This window comes from Paramormyrops kingsleyae, chromosome 21 (genome assembly GCF_048594095.1).
Source record: "Paramormyrops kingsleyae isolate MSU_618 chromosome 21, PKINGS_0.4, whole genome shotgun sequence".
In the NCBI taxonomy this organism is placed as follows: domain Eukaryota; kingdom Metazoa; phylum Chordata; class Actinopteri; order Osteoglossiformes; family Mormyridae; genus Paramormyrops; species Paramormyrops kingsleyae.
Genome location: NC_132817.1, coordinates 52060 through 72627, shown reverse-complemented (window position 1 = coordinate 72627; position 20568 = coordinate 52060). Strand labels below are relative to the sequence as shown.

General features: G+C 49.6%; 1 protein-coding gene across 3 annotated transcripts; it reads left to right on the top strand.

Annotated features, from left to right (window-relative positions):
* Positions 1 to 2359: 2359 nt before the first annotated feature.
* LOC140581506 (uncharacterized) lies at positions 2360 to 13006 on the top strand. 3 transcript variants are annotated; one of them, XM_072704400.1, is made up of 3 exons: positions 2360 to 2576; positions 2744 to 2897; positions 10051 to 13006. In XM_072704400.1, the coding sequence occupies exon 3, from the start codon at positions 10475 to 10477 to the stop codon at positions 12515 to 12517; it is 2043 nt and encodes a 680-aa protein (XP_072560501.1). In that variant the 5' UTR covers positions 2360 to 2576; positions 2744 to 2897; positions 10051 to 10474; the 3' UTR covers positions 12518 to 13006. The 3 variants fall into 3 exon arrangements, with proteins under 3 accessions (XP_072560501.1, XP_072560502.1, XP_072560500.1); XM_072704401.1 differs by lacking the exon at positions 2744 to 2897 and having other exon boundaries at positions 10065 to 13006; XM_072704399.1 differs by having other exon boundaries at positions 2360 to 2897; positions 10065 to 13006.
* The last annotated feature ends 7562 nt before the right edge of the window (positions 13007 to 20568 follow it).

Below are 20568 nucleotides of genomic sequence, written 5' to 3'. Positions count from 1 at the left end.
AGAAATCCTGCCCCGGGCATTTTCATGCATTTTCGTATAGTATAAATTGCCAGCTTTCCGGCAGTATATCACATGTCCCAGGGCAGGATTTCTGCGTGCCACTTCCGTGGACTTTTAGTTGAAGATTATTTATGGCAGCTTCCCCATGGTTACATTGTACAGGGCGAAGTGCACATTTAGAAATCCTGCCCTGGGAACTTCCATGCATTTCCGTATAGTACAAATTGCCAGCTTTCCGGCAGTATATCACATGTCCCAGGGCAGGATTTCTACGTGCCACTTCCATGTTTCAATATAACAGATGCTTTAATTGCAATATCCTTTTTCTTTTATTTATTTCGTGTATTAATTCTGATAAAATGGCTTGTACAGTGGCAACCACGTTTCTACGTAGATATTTCACAGGAGTGCTTTCAAGCTGTACAGTATAGCTGTACTTATATGAGAAAATTTAATCAGATAACACCAAAACAGTTCAATAGTGCTTGGATGTGAGACCTACAGAAATACAGAATTACAATAAAATACTGACATGTTTGGTGAAAGACATATTTATTTATTGATTTATTATGATTTATTTTATTCGTCAGGAACAGGCATCCATGAACAGTGACGTTGGTAGCCATGGACATCCACGTCTGTCTGACGGGACAAGAGAGGGGAAAAATGCAGATTATCCTCGACCAGAGAACGCTCAACAGATAATATATAGAACATTTTCACATGTTTAACAAATTAACAATGAAATTAATGTTAACATTAAGAACAATACGATTTCAGACAACCGTATTGTACTGACTGCGCAGTTGCACCGCAATGCTGAGCTCCTCCTTTGTTTACGTTCGGCGGAATCCGGCGGAATCCGCATTTTACCCTCACCCCCTTGCCCTACCATAAGGGGACCGAGAAACGTTCTCCTCAAGACCACACGAACAACTAAAAACTATATGCTGGAAACTAAGACATTCACAAGGTAACTCCAGGATAAGCTCTGTAAAAGTAGAAATGCGTTTATTTTATAAGATAACGTGAGCCAACTGGCTAGTAGTTGCCTTTTAACTGAAAAAATTCACTCCAGTCAGAGAAAAAAGTTACTAACGCACTACATCAAAACATTTACATTGCAATAATTTATGGCATGAAATAAACTTGTAACTATATCATTCAGTAATACAAATAATAAAACAACATACCGTTCACATTGGCCTCAAGGACTAAGTTAGCGCTTGATTCCCCTGCACTTCCTGTTGTGGCTGAGCGTGCACCTGATGTCAGTGGCTGAAAGTGCACGTTCTGCAGCCAGACCCTTCTCAAACTGTTTGCTTGCCTAGCCGCAGTGATCACGCAATGGGATTTGTAGTTTTATTACCACGCAGACACTGGTGCAGACCAGAAAACACAACCAACAGATTAGTTTTACAGCGTTTTACTATTTTATTTTCTGCGGACAATGCTTATTGGGAATGAACGGAGGTAAGAATTTTAAGACTTGGGTTAATTAAATTTAAGACCGAGGATGAAAATCTGGGCATTTTAAGGCCTTAAATTTAACTTTCTGAATTTTTTACTTTTTAAGACCCCGCAGGAACCCTGTAAAAAGTTAAGACCTTTAAAAAGGAACACTTCCAACCTCTGCACAAGGGTCAGGCTAAAACAATATCATACACCTTCCCAAAACACATAAAATCAGTAACCTTGGGAATAAAATAGGTCAATCACACAATAAACAGCACAACAGATCAAACATAGGACTGGACGATATGGCAAAAAATTATATCACGATATATTTCTTAATTTTGGTCGATACGATATAATTCCGATATCGATATGGACAATATTAAAAAGCCTCAGGAAAAAACTGCCGAGGACACACACAATGGATGTCTGCAAACTGAATTTACAAAGTCTATAATACCTCCAGGCTCCTCCTATTAAAATGATATATATTTTTTTTAAATAAAAACAGTACAAAAAAAATAAGGTTCACTTTTTATTTGTATTTAGCCTTTACAAACAAGAAATGTGAAATAAACTATCAAATAAATAAAACTCTCAGACTCAGCTTATTAACAATAATATATTTCCATTTAAACTAGAACAGGTTGATTGTTCATATACAATCGAACCCGGTTATGTTGCCGGCCTAGGGGGTTGCCAAAAAGTGTTGAGATAACCGATATAACTGAAAACCAATATGGCAGCAATATATTAACATGTGCTTGAAATTTATTTATGTGCGTTAATAACTGAGAATGTACATGTACGGGTTTTTGGTGTTTTTGGCATTGCCGCGATTTGTTTGACGCGATCGGCATGCTATAAATATGTACATACATCAGGGCGGGTTCTAGACATTGAGGGAATAATTAATAAAATAAAGGGAATGATTCTATAAGGCTGTAATTAGTCAAAACAAGAACTGACTGGCGCGCCGGCAAGCCAAGGCTACCTATCGGAACAGATAGGGGGGGCGACAGAGAACATCAGCGGCCCCTACTTATCTTTTAGCCTTCCAGAAGGCCAAGAACAGTACGACCCGGCTGGAACCACACATGTGGTTGTTACGTACACGGAAGGTACCGAGAAAGGGGGGGGGGATGCCCGAAGGGCTTTAAAAGGGATACAACTGATACATATGGCAGAGCCTCCTCCTGTACATGCTGAATGTATGTCAGACGGCCGCTCCCTGATTATAATCAGTCAAGACAATAAACCAGTGATTTGCAACTTCTCCCCGTGTCAGCTGTGAATCTCTTCTCATCTACGGACCCGGTGGAGACGTCGTGCTCCAACAATTTGGGGGCTCGTCCGGGATCCCCAGGAGATTCGCAGGATTCGGCTAAGGGGTGACGCGGCCTACTTGGACACAGAGAACTGCGAGGCGCCGACTAGAAGAGGTAAGCAGAGCCTGTTACATCAAAATCTGCACATTGGATATGTCAAATTGAGCAGTTTGAAGTGTCCAGTGGCCCGTCGGTAAAGTAAGACGGAGGAGAGGTTGCACGCACTGTGTTTATACAATATATTGTGCTGTCTATGTGTTGTGTATGCATTGTGTCTAGGTATCGTGCGCAGGGAAATAGAATTTTAAGGAGCAGAGGGTACGGGACCCCGCAGGGAAATAGAATTTTAAGGAGCAGAGGGTACGGGACCCCGCAGGGAAATAGAATTTTAAGGAGCAGAGGGTACGGGACCCCGCAGGGAAATAGAATTTTAAGGAGCAGAGGGTACGGGACCCCGCAGGGAAATAGAATTTTAGGGAGCAGAGGGTACGGGACCCACGCAGGGAAATATAATTTTATGAGCGGTAGAAAAGCTGGGTGGGAGACCCAGGGAATTCAGGACCCCGAATTCTAGATTGGGAGGAGGGAATAAGGTCCCCCTCTCTAACTAAAAAAAAAAAAAAAAAAAAAAAAAAAAAAAAAAAAAGAAGGGGTGAATCAAAGCACCAGCTTGGGTGCAGTTGTACTGGTTTGTGTGTGAGCAGTGTTGTGGGTTCTTCCTGTCCTGGGTGCGTATCGCTTGCTCTCTGTTGGTTGAACTTGCCCGTGGCTCTGCTGTCACTGCTTGCGGTCTTACAGTTTGTCAGAACCGAAGGGGAGTTCTCAGCAATTGGACGCCCAAAAGCGGGCCAGCCCGGCCGCACCCGCTGACTCAGTACGGGCAAGACTGACAGGTACCTCGGGCGGTCATTACAACTTCTGAGCAGGACCTCGCCTAGGGTGAGTTCTAAGAACACCCCTGGCTTGGACTCTCGGGAGGGTGGGTGACGCCTGAAGGTTATTTTGCCGGCCTTGGTCGAGTCAGAACACCGGTAGTGCGGTCGATAAGCTGACTCCCACCTGGGTAGTCTCAGTTGTGCGTACAGAACACCCCCTTCCAAGCTGACATTGCTGGGGATCGGGGGGGTTTCGGCTGGGAGCGGGCCTGTTTGACTGGGATTGGGCTTGTGTGGCGTGCCCTGTTCAGGGGGGGGACACAGCGGTAACCTGCTTTGAATATAGTCTTATTATTTTAGAAGTTGTTGATTTATGTATTGGTGGTGTTTGTTGGTAGGACATTCGACTAGGATAAGGAGGTGTACTAAGTGTGGGTGGCTGAACCCACATCCGGAGGCAGAAGGGCTGTTAGACAAGGGATCAAAACAGTCAGGACAGATTAAAAATGGACCGCGAGTTTGATCGGGAGCTAGATGACGGGGGATGGGCGCCCCCGGAAAATACAGTGTGGAAGCCACTAGTAAAGCAGATCCAGGTGGTGAAGGAAGCTATAGAAAGGGCAAGTGGTGAAGGAGATAAAGAGAAGGAGGTAGCTGATGCCGGGGAGCGTATGTATGGGGCGGTTCGAAGCGCCGGGTGTCGAGTAGAGGATGAGCGCTCACTGGGAGAATTACTGTGGAAAAAGGAGAGAGAGCATGCTAGCCAAAGGGATGAAGCAGCAAGGCAGAGGGCGACAGCCAGTATAGTGCAGAAAGGGAAGTGGAAGAAAGAGGCAGAAAGACATGAGAAGGAAAGGAGAGTGTGGGCGAGATTAGCCATATTTTGGCAAGGGACAGACCACCTCCATAGTGAGAAAAAAGGGGAGGGTAAGTTACTCCCTCCCATAAAAGAAAAACAAGTAAAACATGGGGATCCTCCCTCAGCGTATAAGGGCAGGGAGGCGCTCTCAACAGCGCCCCCGGCCCATATGTGCCCCATGATCAATGTGACAGGAGGAACCCTCCACATTCGAACACAGGATACTCAGGAAGTTTCAGACTGTGTCCGGTCTGGGAAGACAGAGGAGGAGTCAGACAGGGACTCAGACGTAGGATCGGAGGGCTCTAGTCAAGTGAAAAGAGATAGGTCAGATGTCCATGAAAATACAAGGGCACAAGGGCAGCCAGCATTTGGTAACAGAGTATTGAGGGAACAGGCAGAAAATCTAGGGGGAGGGGGATGCGCTAAACCCGTCACACCAGGGAGAGAGCTAGGCCTCAGCGGCCGGACGCAGAAGAAAGTAGAGGTGCTGGGCCAGTTGTTAGGGTTACTTGAGGAGGAGGAGACAGAAGTGGCCCTACAGATAGATGGACTCAGCGAGGAGTACATAGAGGGACTGCCAGGCCCGTCTGGAAATAGATACGGCCTGCGCTCCAGAGGCAAGCAGCTCCCCCTATTGGGGGGAGCAGGCAGTGGAAGGGAAAGGTATAAACCTTTCTCTATAGGAGATGTGCAGGCCTTGGCAGATAAAATGCCCCCCCCGGCAGAGGGGGGAGGACAGTGGATGGAGAAGTTAGACCAACTCACTCAGGGGATGACGCTTGCACTGGGAGATTTCCGGGCGGTGGCAGCCCGCTGCTTGACTAAACATTCCCTACAGGGCGTAGAAGACAGAGCAGGGACTATTACATATGCAGACAATATGTGTCTGACGATGGTGGTGATGCGCTTGGGTGAGGCCATGCGGGAGATGTTCCCCGCCCCTAGTGGAGCAGCCGTCCCAAAGTTTACATGGGATCCTAAGGTTCACCCTAGAGAATATTTGGATAAATGTAAGGAGGATTGGACCCGTCGAACCGGGTGCCACCCGGGGCAGGAAGGGGTGCAGCGGGAGTGGTTTAGGCGGGCAGTAATGGAGGGGGTCCCAGAGGCAGTTAGGTCAGCTATACTGGGCAGCCCGGAACTCCCGGGAGCAGACTCCCATGTGTGGGACCGGCATGTACTACACCATTTGCAGAGGGCGCAAGAAGAGGCAGATAAGGAAAAGAGCGACCTTAAGGAGCTACAGACACAATTACTGAAGCTGCAGGTGGGCGAAGCGAGGCAAAAGGCTAATGAAGCTAAAAGGAAAGAGCAGGGAAAGCAGATGGTGGCGGGGGTGTCCCCAGGGGGACCACCCATATACCTGCCCGGCCCTTGGAACGGGCCACCCACCTCCCAACAGGGAGGGTGGGGCCAGCAATGGGGAAGGGGCCGAGGCAGTTGGCGCCGGGGATACAGGGGCCGGGGCTGGGGAAGGGGTGCTCCACAAAGGGGACTGCCGTCAGGTGTCTGTTTCAGGTGCGGGGTGGAAGGACACTGGGCCAGGACTTGCCCAGCAGCGGTCCCAGTCAATGTCCACGGCAGGGGAGGCCCACTTGGAAATCAGGTGATGGCCCCCAACCCCCAAGCGGCTCCCACAGCAGGACAATATCCGGCAGTGGAGTGGGACTGGTACCCCTCCTCACCATGACGGTTCCCGCGAGCGGCCCGGGACGCAGGGGAGGCAGACCCTATGCTGTCCCTTATGGTCATGGATAAAGAACTGCCATTTCTGGTAGACACGGGAGCCACGTATTCCACTCTTAACGTGGTTCCACAACAACATCATCTATCTACTTCAACAGTGACCGTTGTGGGCTTCTCGGGGGAAGAACAGAGACTGCCAGTGACTAAACCGGTGAAGGTTGCGGTGGGAAAACAGACCTTTCTCCACCCGTTCGTGGTGTCTTCTTCCGTTCCAGTGAACCTCCTGGGACGGGACATGCTGGTGAAGCTGGGGGCCTCGATCCTGTGCAGTGCAGACGGACTGGTGGTCACCCTGCCGGAGGGCACTCGCCTGCGGTGCGACGCCCGCACCGCGGGCTCGGGACAGTGGCTGGTACAGCCGGTCCAGAGTCAGGCCCTAGCAGACATCTATTGGGGCCTACTAGAACCCAGCCTGGCTGGCATCCTGGCGGCCTACTCAGCGTGGCGGCCCTGGATCTCGCTCCTAGAGCCCTATGTGCCCCCACCTGACCCTCCTCATGTGACCCTTTTCTATGATAGGGATAGTACTGATTGGTATGAGGAACTGTTTGTTGAGCAACTAGAAGGCCGGCAGTGGCAAGTTACCTCTGAGAACTTATATGTGGGTCCCGAAGGAGTAGCCTCAGCCACTCTGCTCACCCCAGAACAGCTACCCTGGTACATGATGGGACAGGAAGCTGTCCCACATGTCTCTCTGGCCCTCCATCCCAAACACCAGGCCAAGGATTTGGGCCCGATGGTGAAACGGGCCAGAGAAACTGAGGACTGGGTACAGACCCAGATCCCACAGGTCTCCTTCTCGCCCTCCTGCAGTACCTATCGCATACAGGTCACAACACAGGACACAGCCCTCCTGCAACATGAGCAGATAGCTAGAGATCACGGGTGTGAAAAGATGGACCACCCAAAGGCGGCGGCCATTCTGGCGTCTCTGCCAGATTCGCTGTGGTCCACCAGCCCCACAGATGTAGGTCTAATATCCTGCACGCCAGTGCAGTTCCAACTTCAATCAGGGGAGGGTCCCCTCTGGCTCAAACAGTACCCGCACAAGCCGGCGGCGGAGGAAGGGATAGCGGAGACTATAGAGGGCCTCTTGCGGGCGGGGGTGTTAGAGCCCTCCACGTCTCAGTGGAACACCCCCATCCTCCCAGTGGCAAAACCCGGCACAGGCAAATATCGGATGGCCCACGACTTACGCGCCATAAACAACCTCCTGCTGACCCCTACTGTTCCAGTTCCAAACCCATATGTTGCCCTAACTAATCTGACCCCGCAACAAAAATGGTTCACATGCATTGATCTAGCAAATGCTTTTTTCTGTTTGCCCCTAGCAGAGGAGTGTAGGGACATATTCTCATTCACTTACAGGGGCTGCCAGCTGCGGTACACCCGCCTGCCTCAAGGGTTTGCCCTTTCTCCAGGTATCTTTAACCAGGTCCTGAAGCAGGCTTTGCAGGGGTGTCCTCTCCCGGACGGTGTCACCCTTGTCCAATACGTGGACGATCTTTTGATCGCGGCCCCAACAGCGGAGGCGGCCCTACAGGCCACCCAGTCAGTGCTGCGCCTTCTGTCAGAAAAAGGCTTTAAGGTCAGTAAAGACAAATTGCAGATTGCTAGGACAGCAGTGACCTTCCTAGGACGAGTGTTGTCGGGGGCAGGAACAGGCCTCTCCCCAGCTCATCGGTCGGCTATCTTGCATTACCCAAAGCCCATCACAGTAAAAGACATGCTATCTTTCCTAGGGCTCACAGGTTACAGTCGCACCTACATTCCAGATTACACGGGACTTACACAGCCCCTGAGGGCGCTTGTCCGAGAACATGGCCTACGTAACCTCAGGATGCCCCTTAACTGGGACCAAGCATCTGAGGAGGCGTTTATCACCTTAAAGCAGAGGCTAGCACAGGCCGCGGACCTAGCCCTCCCAGATTACTCTCTCCCGTTTCACTTGGATGTTTCGGAAACAGGAGAGGTCGTCAACGGCATCCTGTTTCAGAAAAAAGGGGGGGAGAGGAGAGTGCTGATGTACGTCAGCATAAAACTCGATACTACAGAAAAAAGACACCCCGCATGCACAAGGCACGTGGCGGGAGTGGCCAAAATCATTCAGAAAACAGCACACATAGTGATGGGACATCCGCTGCACATTCTGACCTCGCACAGTGTGGTGGCTTATGTGAATTCACAGACGTTTACCATGACGTCACTCAGGCAACAGAGACTTAGTAAAATACTAGAAGCACCTAATCTGAATTTTTCTCACGAAGGGATCAACATGGCAGACCACATGAGCGGGGGAGAACCACACGAGTGTGAGTACCGAGTTCAGAAGGAGGAGAAAGTCAGACCAGACTTAGGGGCAGAAAAAATAGAGAAGACAGACGATTGGTTTACAGATGGGTGTTGTTTTAGAACAGACACAGGAGGTTTGCAGGCAGGGTATGCAGTGGTGGCCAGACAAGGCCAAGATTATGTAACCTTGAAGGCAGACAGGCTGGGGGGAGCCCAGTCAGCCCAGAGAGCCGAGGTGATAGCGGTTATCGAGGCCCTGAAATTAGCAGAAGGGAAAGAAGTTACCATATACTCAGACTCAGCATATGCTGTAGGCGCAGTGCATGTCGAACTCAGCCAATGGCTGAGGGCAGGATTCTTGACCGCGGGGAACAAGCCAATAAAACACGAAGCAGAAATGAGGGAATTGGCAAAGGCCTTGATGCTTCCCAAAAGAGTGGCAGTGGTCAAGTGCAAGGGACATGAAGGGTCAGGAACAATGGTAGCGAAAGGAAATCAGGCGGCAGATGAGGAAGCGAAGAGGGTCGCAGGGTATGTGGTGTCCAAACAGATGATCACAGTAGAGGAGGAAGTTCACCAGAATTACCGACTGACCCTAGAGAAAGTTAAGCACGAACAGGACAAGGCCTCCCCAGAGGAGAAAACGATGTGGAGAGAGAAAGGGGGGCACAAGAAGGAGGGGCTATGGCAGAGTAAGGAAGGGAAGCCAGCCCTTCCCCCAGGTCTTCGCCAGACAATCTTGGCAGAAGCCCACGGGGTGGGTCATGCAGGGGTGAGACAAATGTTAGAGAATCTGACAAGCTGGTGGCATCCATTTATGAAAGAGACGGTGGGGGGGTATGTACGGAGTTGCGCTACCTGTACCTTGTATAACTCGCGACCCACAGTCAAGCCTGAGAAAGGGCAGTTTCCAACGTGCACCAGGTCAGGGGAAGAAATCGTTATAGATTATACAGACATGGTGATTCCAGTGAGAGGGTTCAGATATGTGTTGATGTGTGTGGACGCATTCTCAGGGTGGCCAGAAGCATGGCCCACAAAGAAGGAGGATGGGGTATCCGTGATAAAGTTTCTGATTAATCAGTACAGTATATACCACGACACGGGTTTCCCAACAGGATTCGGTCAGACAATGGGTCCCACTTTAAGAACGAGGACCTCCGGACGGTGGAGAAAGCATTGGGATTGAGACATGCATTTGGAACTGTGTATCATCCGCAGTCCCAGGGAAAAGTGGAGCGAATGAACCAAACAATAAAACAAAAATTGGCAAAAATCTGCGCGCAGACCAAAATGAATTGGGTTGACGCTTTACCACTGGCAATGATGTCAGTGAGGTGTTCCATAAACAGGGGGACCGGGTTTACCCCCTTTGAGCTCCAGACAGGCAGGCAGTTCCCAGGACCCCAGAAAGGGCTAACCTGGACCCCCGACGAGGAGGGGGAGCAAAATCCAAGGGCATATTATGATTGTTTGCAAGGCCTCGTTGCAGATTTCTCTAAACAGATCCAGGAGGCGAGACCAGAGAACCAGCCAGCCAAACCACACACGGCGGAGTGGGTCCTCCTGAAAGTCATCAAACGGAAGTGGTCAGAGCCCAGGTGGACGGGCCCCTTCCAGGTCACTGAGAGGACGTCACACGCGGTTCGTCTGAAAGGCAAAGGCGACACGTGGTTTCACTGGAGCCAGTGCGCGGCTGCGGAGGAGCCAGGGAGAACCACGGCAGAGATCCAGGAGGCCCTTAGGGAAGGAATCCAGGGCGTCAGTTCGGCTGAACTAGACGCAACTCAGGTCTCAACAGAAGGGGCAGAATAATCCCCTGACCTGAGCAACCAGAGCAGGGTAGTCCACCCCTGCTCCAACGACCAGAAAGAACAAAAGCACCTCATCCACCGCCAGACAACACTAGGACCAGGATGGAGATCAAGATAAAAAGGGGAATGTTGGGGGAAACAAGTGTGTTATGTGTGATGCTTAAAATGTTTAAAGGGTTAATGATTATGGATATGATAATACTGCTTTCCACTGTCCAAACAAGAGCGGCCATGTGCGTAGGTTACCGAGGAGAGGCACCTCTGCAACTCCAGTACATAAGAGGCACCCCCACCACTTTCCTGTTTGACTTATGTGACGTAATAAATTGTCAGTACCAGAACGCGTCGTACCGAGGGTACGACGTATGGCTTTGTTATGACCAGCAACATCATTTAGGGTGTCGCGCCGGTTGGACCGTGGCCCGACCGTGTGAAAGCTGGGACAGGGTGGCTAAGTACACCGGACCCTGGGAGCCCTATGGGCCAAGGTCCGCAAGGAGCTGGTGGACTAACATCACCTTCTCCAGGGAAGGGTATACTGGAAAACCCAGTTTGAATCCGCTGGCGTTGTCGATAGGAGAGTATTATCACCCCCCGGAGGAGGGAAACGATTTGAATATCCTGCTGGGCGTGGATCAGTCTGGAAAGGACCCCTGGGGCGTGGTGAGTATCCTATTTGTAGACCCTCCTCAGACTGCCCCACAGCCCACTAGAGGGCCCACTATGGCTCAAATAACCACCCCGGTCCAAGGCACTAACGATACTATAGTGCTCCAGGTCGATTACACTAGACTGAATCCCCTAGACATTTTAGAACTAGCCACAGGGTACAAGAACGGCAACATCTGGCTGGCCTGGATTGCGCAGAATGCCAGAGAACAGCAGATGGAGGGCTGTGTGGCCTGTGCTTCAGCCAGACCCCAGCTCTATACGGAACCAGCCCCATTGCATCCTTCGGACGCCTGGGGCTATGCCTGCATGTTAGCCTTGACCAGGGAGGCCACACCGGGGGACTGCACCACCTTGGCATCCCTATTTCCACCCATAGATAACAGGACTAAAGTAGGACCATTCACTCCCCGTCCAGGTAAAGCGGAATACCTCTGCTTTAGCTTCGCGGGTACTGGTCCCCGCGTGGGGGACATTCCCAGCGAGTGGTGTCGTGATATCATATACAATGGTTCCAGGAACAACTACATAGGGCATTGGGCCCGTTCTGGCCTCTACTGGTTCTGTGGCCGGGATAAGTTACTAGTTAGAATGCCTCTCAGCGGTCACGGGGTATGCGCCATGGTAAGGCTAATGGCACCGTTAGTCCTGATAGGGGAACGTCCCAATACACAGCAGGTCACTACTGGTGCACCAGGTGGGAAACTGGTGGGGAGGCGACGAGGACGCCTACTGATTAGACGCAGACGCGAGGCACCCAACTTTGACCCCACGGTAGATTCACCCACCTACATCGACGCTATAGGGATCCCGAGAGGAGTGCCAGATGAATTCAAATTGGCTGACCAGGTCGCTGCGGGATTTGAAAACATCCCTATTGTGGCGGCCATATTCCCCATCACTCCCAATAAAAATGTAGACCGCATTAACTATGTGCACTATAACATTTTGCGCCTGTCCAACCTTACTAGAGATGCAGTGGCAGGCCTGGCTGAGCAATTAGGCCCTACTTCTCTGATGGCGGTCCAAAACCGGCTGGCGCTAGATATGCTACTAGCCGAAAAGGGGGGAGTGTGCGCTATGTTTGGGGAAGTATGCTGTACTTACATTCCCAATAACACAGCACCAGACGGCTCAGTGACCAGGGCACTCGAGGGTCTCCGGACCCTCTCCAGAACGATGCATGCACACTCCGGGATCAATAACATCTGGGATGCTTGGCTGACCTCAGCGTTCGGACAGTGGAAAGGCTTAATGGGCTCGCTTTTATTATCCTTTGCGACTTTTGCTGCGATTTTAGTTACTTGCGGGTGTTGTTGTATTCCCTGCCTGCGCGCACTGTCAGTTCGTCTCATCACTACCGTGATAGAGAAGCGGGATGGCACCTATGCGCAGATGATGCCTCTCCTGCCTGTCGGGCCGGAGAGGGGCAAAGGTCATTTGGACAGCTTTGACCTACGACTCCCCCGCCAATAGGGTGATCTCCTTGCGGAGACCAAAAGGGGGAATGCAAAATTTCATAAATAAGGGAAAATATTACTAATCAGCATAATCAGGGTGATCTCCTTGCGGAGATCAAAAGGGGGAATTGAGGGAATAATTAATAAAATAAAGGGAATGATTCTATAAGGCTGTAATTAGTCAAAACAAGAACTGACTGGCGCGCCGGCAAGCCAAGGCTACCTATCGGAACAGATAGGGGGGGCGACAGAGAACATCAGCGGCCCCTACTTATCTTTTAGCCTTCCAGAAGGCCAAGAACAGTACGACCCGGCTGGAACCACACATGTGGTTGTTACGTACACGGAAGGTACCGAGAAAGGGGGGGGGGATGCCCGAAGGGCTTTAAAAGGGATACAACTGATACATATGGCAGAGCCTCCTCCTGTACATGCTGAATGTATGTCAGACGGCCGCTCCCTGATTATAATCAGTCAAGACAATAAACCAGTGATTTGCAACTTCTCCCCGTGTCAGCTGTGAATCTCTTCTCATCTACGGACCCGGTGGAGACGTCGTGCTCCAACAACATGCATATATGAGGGGGCAGACAGAAATGTGAAGGGGGCACATGGTGGTGACAAAGGCGGGAAAGGGTTGGGGTGGTGCTCTGGATAACTGTTTTTGTCATGTAATTGGATTGCACTTTGTCAGGCCTCTACCCTAAAACCTGTCCAACTTGGGTGTCCCACCTGAAGGCTAAGCTTCTGCTGGTGTAGCTCTTAGGGTCACTGAGGCACGCAAACCCCCTGACCACATAAGGTGGCAATCCCTCAGGGGGAAAACTGAAAAGTAAAACAACAAAAAATAAAATAAAATATTCCTCATCAGATTAAAACAAGTAAAAACATGACATTTACCTTAATTGGATGACCTATATCAAACATATTTGAACCCAACAAAACACTTTTCACTATTGCCAATATTACCAAAACTAAAAAGGGTATTCTAAGTTATGAAAAAGAAAAAATCAATTCACAGAGTCTTGAAATATAAAACTGAAAAATAGGATCGGTCAGGGTTCATTTCACTACATTTTGTACTTGTTATAACTATGTATGTGACAAATAAAGAATCTTGAAATCTTGAAATCACAACGAACAAGTCGCTCAATGAGAATGAATGACGTAACCGTCTGGCTAAGCTGCTTCTAGCGCCGAGGTGGTTAAAATGGTACGGTCCACACTAGGGGTGTCTGAAATCGTTTCACATAAAATTTTCCTACAAGGTGAGTTTTTTTTTTTTTTTAAAGAAAAATGTTAAGACCCCCCCCCCCAAACTGCTATTTTTGTCTATTTGGGAGGGGGTCTTGATCGGGGGGTACTGGGGGGTACAGTACCCCCCGATCAAGACCCCCCCAAATAGACAAAAATAATTCGAACCATGATCTCACGAGTCGCTATGATTGTGACGAGAGAGATTGCTGCTTCCTCTAAACCTCCCGCAATCACGCGGCTCATTTCGCTCTGCCCTGCCTACTGAGAAACTGTCTCATTTGCATACTAACAGTGATTGGATGTTTAGCTGGGGGGAGGGTGAATAGGGGATCTCTGCCGAGTGCCGCGTGAGCCCGCGCACAAATAGAACGTGGTGGGAAAGAGCGAACAAGAAGTGAAACTTATCATCTCGTTTGTGCCTTTTTCAGTGGATTTTTCAGCTACTGTAGTAAATCTTGTCCATATTCAGTTTGTGGGTAATTATTATTTTCTTCCTCAACTTCTAAAAGTTTGATTTAAGGGGGCAGGACGTTTGCTTAAGGGGGTGTTGCCCCCTCTTGCCCCAGCGTACAGCCGGCCCCGACATACATGTTGGCTAACAAAAGGCATATGTGCACCAACTAACAGCAGAGATTTACCAGTATACAATAAAAACCACCGTCGTTTCTCGATACAAACCTTTAATTATATTCTCCAACATTGATTGAAAACACAAAGATCGCTCACAAAATCACAAAAAACCTGCGGGGTGTAACAAAATTAAATTCACGAGTCATTTCGCTCTGACACAGCTCTGAAAAGTATCATACACGCGGTTACTATGGTTTCTTTACAAAGTCTAAAATGCTTTGTTGCTTTTGCCTTTGACAGTCTGCTTGAAAACAAATGCTTCAATATTATTTATGCTGTCTAAAAAAGTTTTACCTGGATCGCGTTTCACAGCTGCGTTGTTCAGCAAATTACCATGCGAATGCGATTTGAATACGCGCTGTTTAGCACTTGTGATACATTTTTAAAAGCCAGCGAATCGTCACGGGGATCGAGATAATCGATGTTAAGTGGCGATTTTGGCCCTCTTTTGTGCTCGAGATATTAGAGTTCGGTGACATAAAAGAATCGACATAACCGATGAGGAAATGCTAAGACAAAGAGGGAATTTGGCGGTTCCACTTCAAAAACGTCGACTTAATAGGGTTGGCGAGTTAACCGAGGATGAGATAAGTGGGTTTGAGTGTATGTGTATGTATATATATATACATACAGCGACTGAGACGCGGGGTAGCCGAGGCGAACCTAAAACAGGAAGCCTCAGCTCGTGGCTTGCCATATGGTCAGCTGTCGGAGCTGCCAGAGGTGCCCGCAACTCCGCCGAAAGCAGCCAGCCGCAAAAAACGGAGAAAACAAAAACCAAAGGACATGCAGGAAGTCATTCTGGGGGCTTGCTCTCTGCACCCAGCCTGGGATGACATCGCCGCTACCCGCCTGGCCAGCTCCCATCCGGAGAAGCCACCTCCGATGGGGGCATACCATTACCGGCCAGCGCGCCTGGGTCATGGCGGGATACGCGCCGTTAGGGACGCTATTCCCCGGGTCCCTCGAGCCCTTAAAGGGGCAGCACCAGCTCGCTCGGCGTTCCTCCTGGCGCCCGTTCCGGATCTGCCCGTCGTGCCTGACCAGCCTGTCCTGCCTGACCAGCCTGTTCTGCCTGCGGCGCCCCCCGAGGTTCCTGAGGCTGCAGCGCCCCCCGCGGTTCCTGAGGCTGCAGCGCCCCCCGCGGTTCCTGAGCCGCCTACAGCGCCCCCCGTGACTCCAGTGCTCCCCGTGACTCCAGTGCTCCCCGTGACTCCAGTGCCTGAGCTCCCAGCTCAGTCTCCTGCCCCTGCGGCGCCCCCAGAGGCGCCTGTGTCGTCTCCTGCCCCTGCGGCGCCCCCAGAGGCGCCTGTGTCGTCTCCTGCCCCTGCGGCGCCCCCAGAGGCGCCTGTGTCGTCTCCTGCCCCTGCGGCGCCCCCTGCTGGCCGCACGCCCGAGTTGCCTGCAGCTGCGCCCCCAGTGACTCCCGTGCCTGCAGCTGGCTCCTCTCGGGCGCGCCCGGTGTGCGCGCCTTTGGGGGGGGGTTCTGTCATATCCCGCTCCGTCCGATCCTAATGTGTGCCACGCCCCCTCGTTAACCTCATGTGGAATCCCAGTGTTTTACAGCTGTTTTGATTTGTTGTCATTAGTTCAGTGTATTTAGTCCGCGTTTCCGTTTGTATCCCCAGTTCGGTCATTGACGTTGTGACGTTGTTGTTTTCGTGCTCTGTGTTTCTGACATTAAACTCCGTATTCCCCGATCCCTGGCTTCTGTTCGCCTGCTTCCCCGCTCCGTGCTACACACGCCGTGACACATGTATTAGTTTAATAAAGTCTAAGCAGAAATTATCAAAATAAATCCGGCTTTGGTTTTGTTTGCCGGAGCTCAAACGTCGGACATCTCCCTTAGTAAAAGGGCGCGGACTCAGGTCGTTGACAGCCACCTGCCGCTCGCGCCACACAACGTCGTTGACCGCAGTCTCTCATACTCTCGCGTGTTTACGTCTGACTGACGCGTGCCGCAATAGTGAGATTTAGCAGTACTAACGTTAAAAAAAGCTCTTACTGACCTCATTTTACTGTATCATATGCGCAGTAATTTATCTTGCTTTCTTAAAATAACCAATAAATTTTGGTGCTACTGCTCTGTTTGAGTCCATGAATTATGTCCTGCATAGAAATGTGTAGTGGCAGAACATTTAAACAACTGGATCGCATTTTAAAACATAATCTTATGTAGACATCACACCTCTCCCGGAGGACTCCCGCAAATGCACCACAGCTCACTCACACCCCCGAACGATGTGCAGCATCCCGGAAATCTGTCCACACAGAAATAAAAGCAATCAAACGCAGGGAAGTGGCCAGGAGCCTACGGATTGTATGTTGGGCGCGGCTACGGATCGTCTGCCACCGCCCCCCAACTTTCACAGCCAGCACCCCCTCCCTTCCCTAAAGTGGGATAATTCAGACATCCCAACCTGCAAAAACTCAATTCAGGAAGGTGCCCCCAACCCCCCGACAAGGAGGGAGATAACTTCAACAAACTTGATTTCACAGTTTAATTTGTTCATTAATTTCCTCTGGTCAGCGCACTAAATTACGAAGGTCAATATTATGTATTTTGACAAATAATAAAAGTAGATTACTTTACCATTTATGCAAATTCCTTAATTATATTCCATTGCTACTTTACAAAAGTCTTCAAGGAGTCTTTCATGACAGCATTAGCAACTAACCAACTGTCTAACTAGTGTAGACCTGAATAATACAGCACATGAAATGACACTTGTTAAACTCACCTACACATATGCACGTTCTCTCTCTCGCTCTCTCTCTCTCGCTCATTCCGTCATGCGCGCGCGTCTCTCAGGTGCGCGATGCACACTCTACTGTCTCGCATGCATGCTCTTGTTTACTTGCTCTTCTTTCCGGGATATTTTATTCAATTTGCGGGTATCAGGGAGTCGCTGTCAATACGCGGGAGACTCCCGAAACTTCCGGGAGACTCGGGATGTCTGGATAACTGCTTATTTGTACTATAATGATAGCTGTTAATTTTCAGGGAGCTGTGATGATATTCGAAATTGTGCAGGGTTATATAAGTACTGTGAAGCTGTCGTTATCCAGTTAAGTGTTTAAAAATATTTATAGTTTTATCATATTTTATGTATACTTTCAGCTTATTCACAGGTCTCTCCTGCATTCATCCGTCCATGCCATAATGTAAAATCAGACAGATTGCTTAACTTGCAGCTGTCCAATTACGCGTACATATTTTATTGCTGCAGATAATTAAAGTAGGTAATACAACGCTGAAGGTTAGATGTATAGTACGATTACATATGTACAACATGTGATCATTTCAGTCAGACAAACGTTTAAAATGGAAAACGAGCTTTCCGTTTTTACCGGCAATTTCCGTAGCACGTCTTAGTCGAAGTACTACACTGCCATCTATTGGACAAGTCAGGTTACTGAATCGTGAAATGTGTCTGTACTGAAATGGATAAAACAAACACAATATCTTAAGTCATGTTTTCTTTTAGGACCACTACAAGAGGATTATCAGTATGAAGGTTTATCAATAAAAATAATTTCTTAAAATAAATATTACAGGGCTCTCCCTGAAAATAAGATGCTCTTAGCTTCCAAAGCCAAGGACACATTCTGGTGATTTTCCAGGAGACTGGACCTAACTAACCTGGGGCCTTATGAAAAACAATCAATCAGTTCATGTTGAAGCTCACAAGGTGTGGGGAACAAGAAACACAAGTATGGGAGAAAGGCAAGGTGCAAAGCATACACAAGCAGTGTAACGACATATCAGTTACAATGTATGATTAAAAATACATCATTTCTCACAGTATGAATAGTGGCCCGTTGCTCCTACTATAGCCTCAGACCTCTAGGGTCATGGGTTCAATCTGCACCCCTGCTGTAATAAACAGTGAAGTTATTACAGTAACATGATGTTTATCAGTAAAATAGTACAATAATGTAGAAAAAATGCTTTCTGGGCAATATTTATGAGAAACTTGCCGATAAAATACTGTAATGTACTGTAATTTTGTACATGAACTGCAAAAAAATAAAGTGTAGAATTTACTCAGATTGAATGATGTAACAATTTGCACTCACTTTTTTGGGGTGACTTTAAACCCTTTTTAAGTAAAGTATTCCCAATTCTAGGAGACATTTTAAATAAATAAAGCTATAATATACCTACTGTCACAGTACCATCCTATAAGATTTACTCAAATCAATTAATATTTCAATATTAATATTAATTAATTTGAATATTAACATTAATTAATATTTCAAATCAATATTTGTACTCACTCGTTTGTGTCACGCCCACAGAGGCGGGACCGGACAGGTGCAGTGCACCAACAGGGGATTGACACCGGTTTAAAAGTAGAACCGGCACCATCCCTCGGTGCGAAGTATTGAGCCAATGACTTTGAGCCTTACTGAGCGATTTACCTGTCTCTCGTCTGCCCTGTTCTCCCTGCCTTACCTGTCGCCCTGGTGTGTTGTCCTTGCCTCCGTACCTTCCCTCTCCAGACCCGTTCCCGTCCGTGACTTACCTGCCCCATCAAGCCCGTCATCTCCCGCCTCGTGTGCCCTGTTCCTGTCTCTCGCTGTCGGACGGATCCCCTTGATTACGAACCCGGACTACGCACCTCGACGACGATTACCGCACACCTCCACCTCTCCTCTGCCCCGCTTCCCAGAGCGAGACTTCCAGCTCGAACCGTATAAACGGTTCCCGCTCGCAATAAACCTACTTAATCCCTGCACATCTGGATTCCCGGTCTCCTCATTCCGTGACAGAATACTTCGCCTTGGAATGGATCCAGCAGGGACCCTAGAACGTCGTGTGGCTGCCATGGAGCAAGTCCTGGCCGCCCGCGCTGCCCAGGTACCACTACCCGATTCACCTCCACGTCCTCCCGCTTCCGTGCCGATTGCGCTTCCAGAGCGCTACGATGGGAACCCGGAGCAGTGTAAGGGGTTCCTAATGCAATGCGGCTTCTACGTCGAGGAACACCCAGAGATGTTCCGCTCTCCGGATGCTGAGGTTCGGTTTACGATGTCCCTACTGACCGGACGGGCTCGTGAGTGGGCCACGGCCCTTTGGAGTGACGACAGTCCTCTTTTGCGGTCCGGTAGGGAGTTTCATCAGGCTTTGATGGAGATTTTTGACCATCCTGCCGTTGGAAGAAGACCAGCGGTTCGGCTTTTGGACTGCCGCCAAGGCAATCGCACGGCGGCTGAATTTTCCTTTGAATTCAGGACCATCGCCGCAAACCTGAGGTGGCCAGACGACTGTCTACAGGCCATCTTTCTCCGAGCACTGATTCCAGACTTACAGGACGAGCTCGCACATAAGGGAGAGGCCCCTTCCTTCGACGATCTGGTTCGGCAGGCCATACGCTTAGATAACACCATGAGGGATCGCCGTCGCCGACGTCCTCCCACGGAGGGTCACAGAGGAACAGCCCTCCCTGCCATCGAAGCTGCGGAACCTATGCAGGTGGACCGGACGCCCCTGACACCCACGGAACGAAGACGACGGCTCCAAGGGGGATTATGTCTCTATTGCGGAGGAGCCGGTCACTCCATCGCCTCTTGTGCCTCTCGTCCTGCCCCCGGCACGGTTCAACTCCCGGTAGGTATATCCTCCTTTTATACGAATTCGCTTTCCCAGTTCACTGTGCCCATATGTGTAGAACGGGGAGGTCACAGATATGAGGGGAGGGCGCTCATTGACAGCGGGTCCGCCGGCAACTTTATTAATGCTAACCTAGCTGAACGGATGAATCTGACCCTGCAGAGACTGGCTCATCCGATTTCCGTTCGAGGGGTGACCGGGGACCGTATGCCGGAGGGTACTATAATCTATCGGACCCAACCCTTCCGGCTAAGTGTGGGGGTTTTGCACACTGAATCATTGGAGGTTTATGTACTGCCTAAGTCCAAAGATGACGTCATACTCGGGCTGCCCTGGTTACGGAAACATAATCCTCGTTTGGAGTGGAGAACAGAAGAGGAAAGCTGACAGCCACGGAACGGAATTATGAGGTGGGTGACAGAGAACTACTGGCTATGAAACTAGCGTTGGAAGAGTGGAGACATTGGTTAGAGGGAGCTCGTCATCCATTCGTCGTTCTGACAGACCATCGTAATTTAGAATACCTCCAGTCTGCCAAACGCCTCTCTTCGCGTCAAGCTCGC

Coding starts and splice junctions, on each gene's coding strand:
- LOC140581506 (XM_072704401.1), top strand. CDS start 10,475: ATGGAGATCAAGATAAAAAGGGGAATGTTGGGGGAAACAAGTGTGTTA.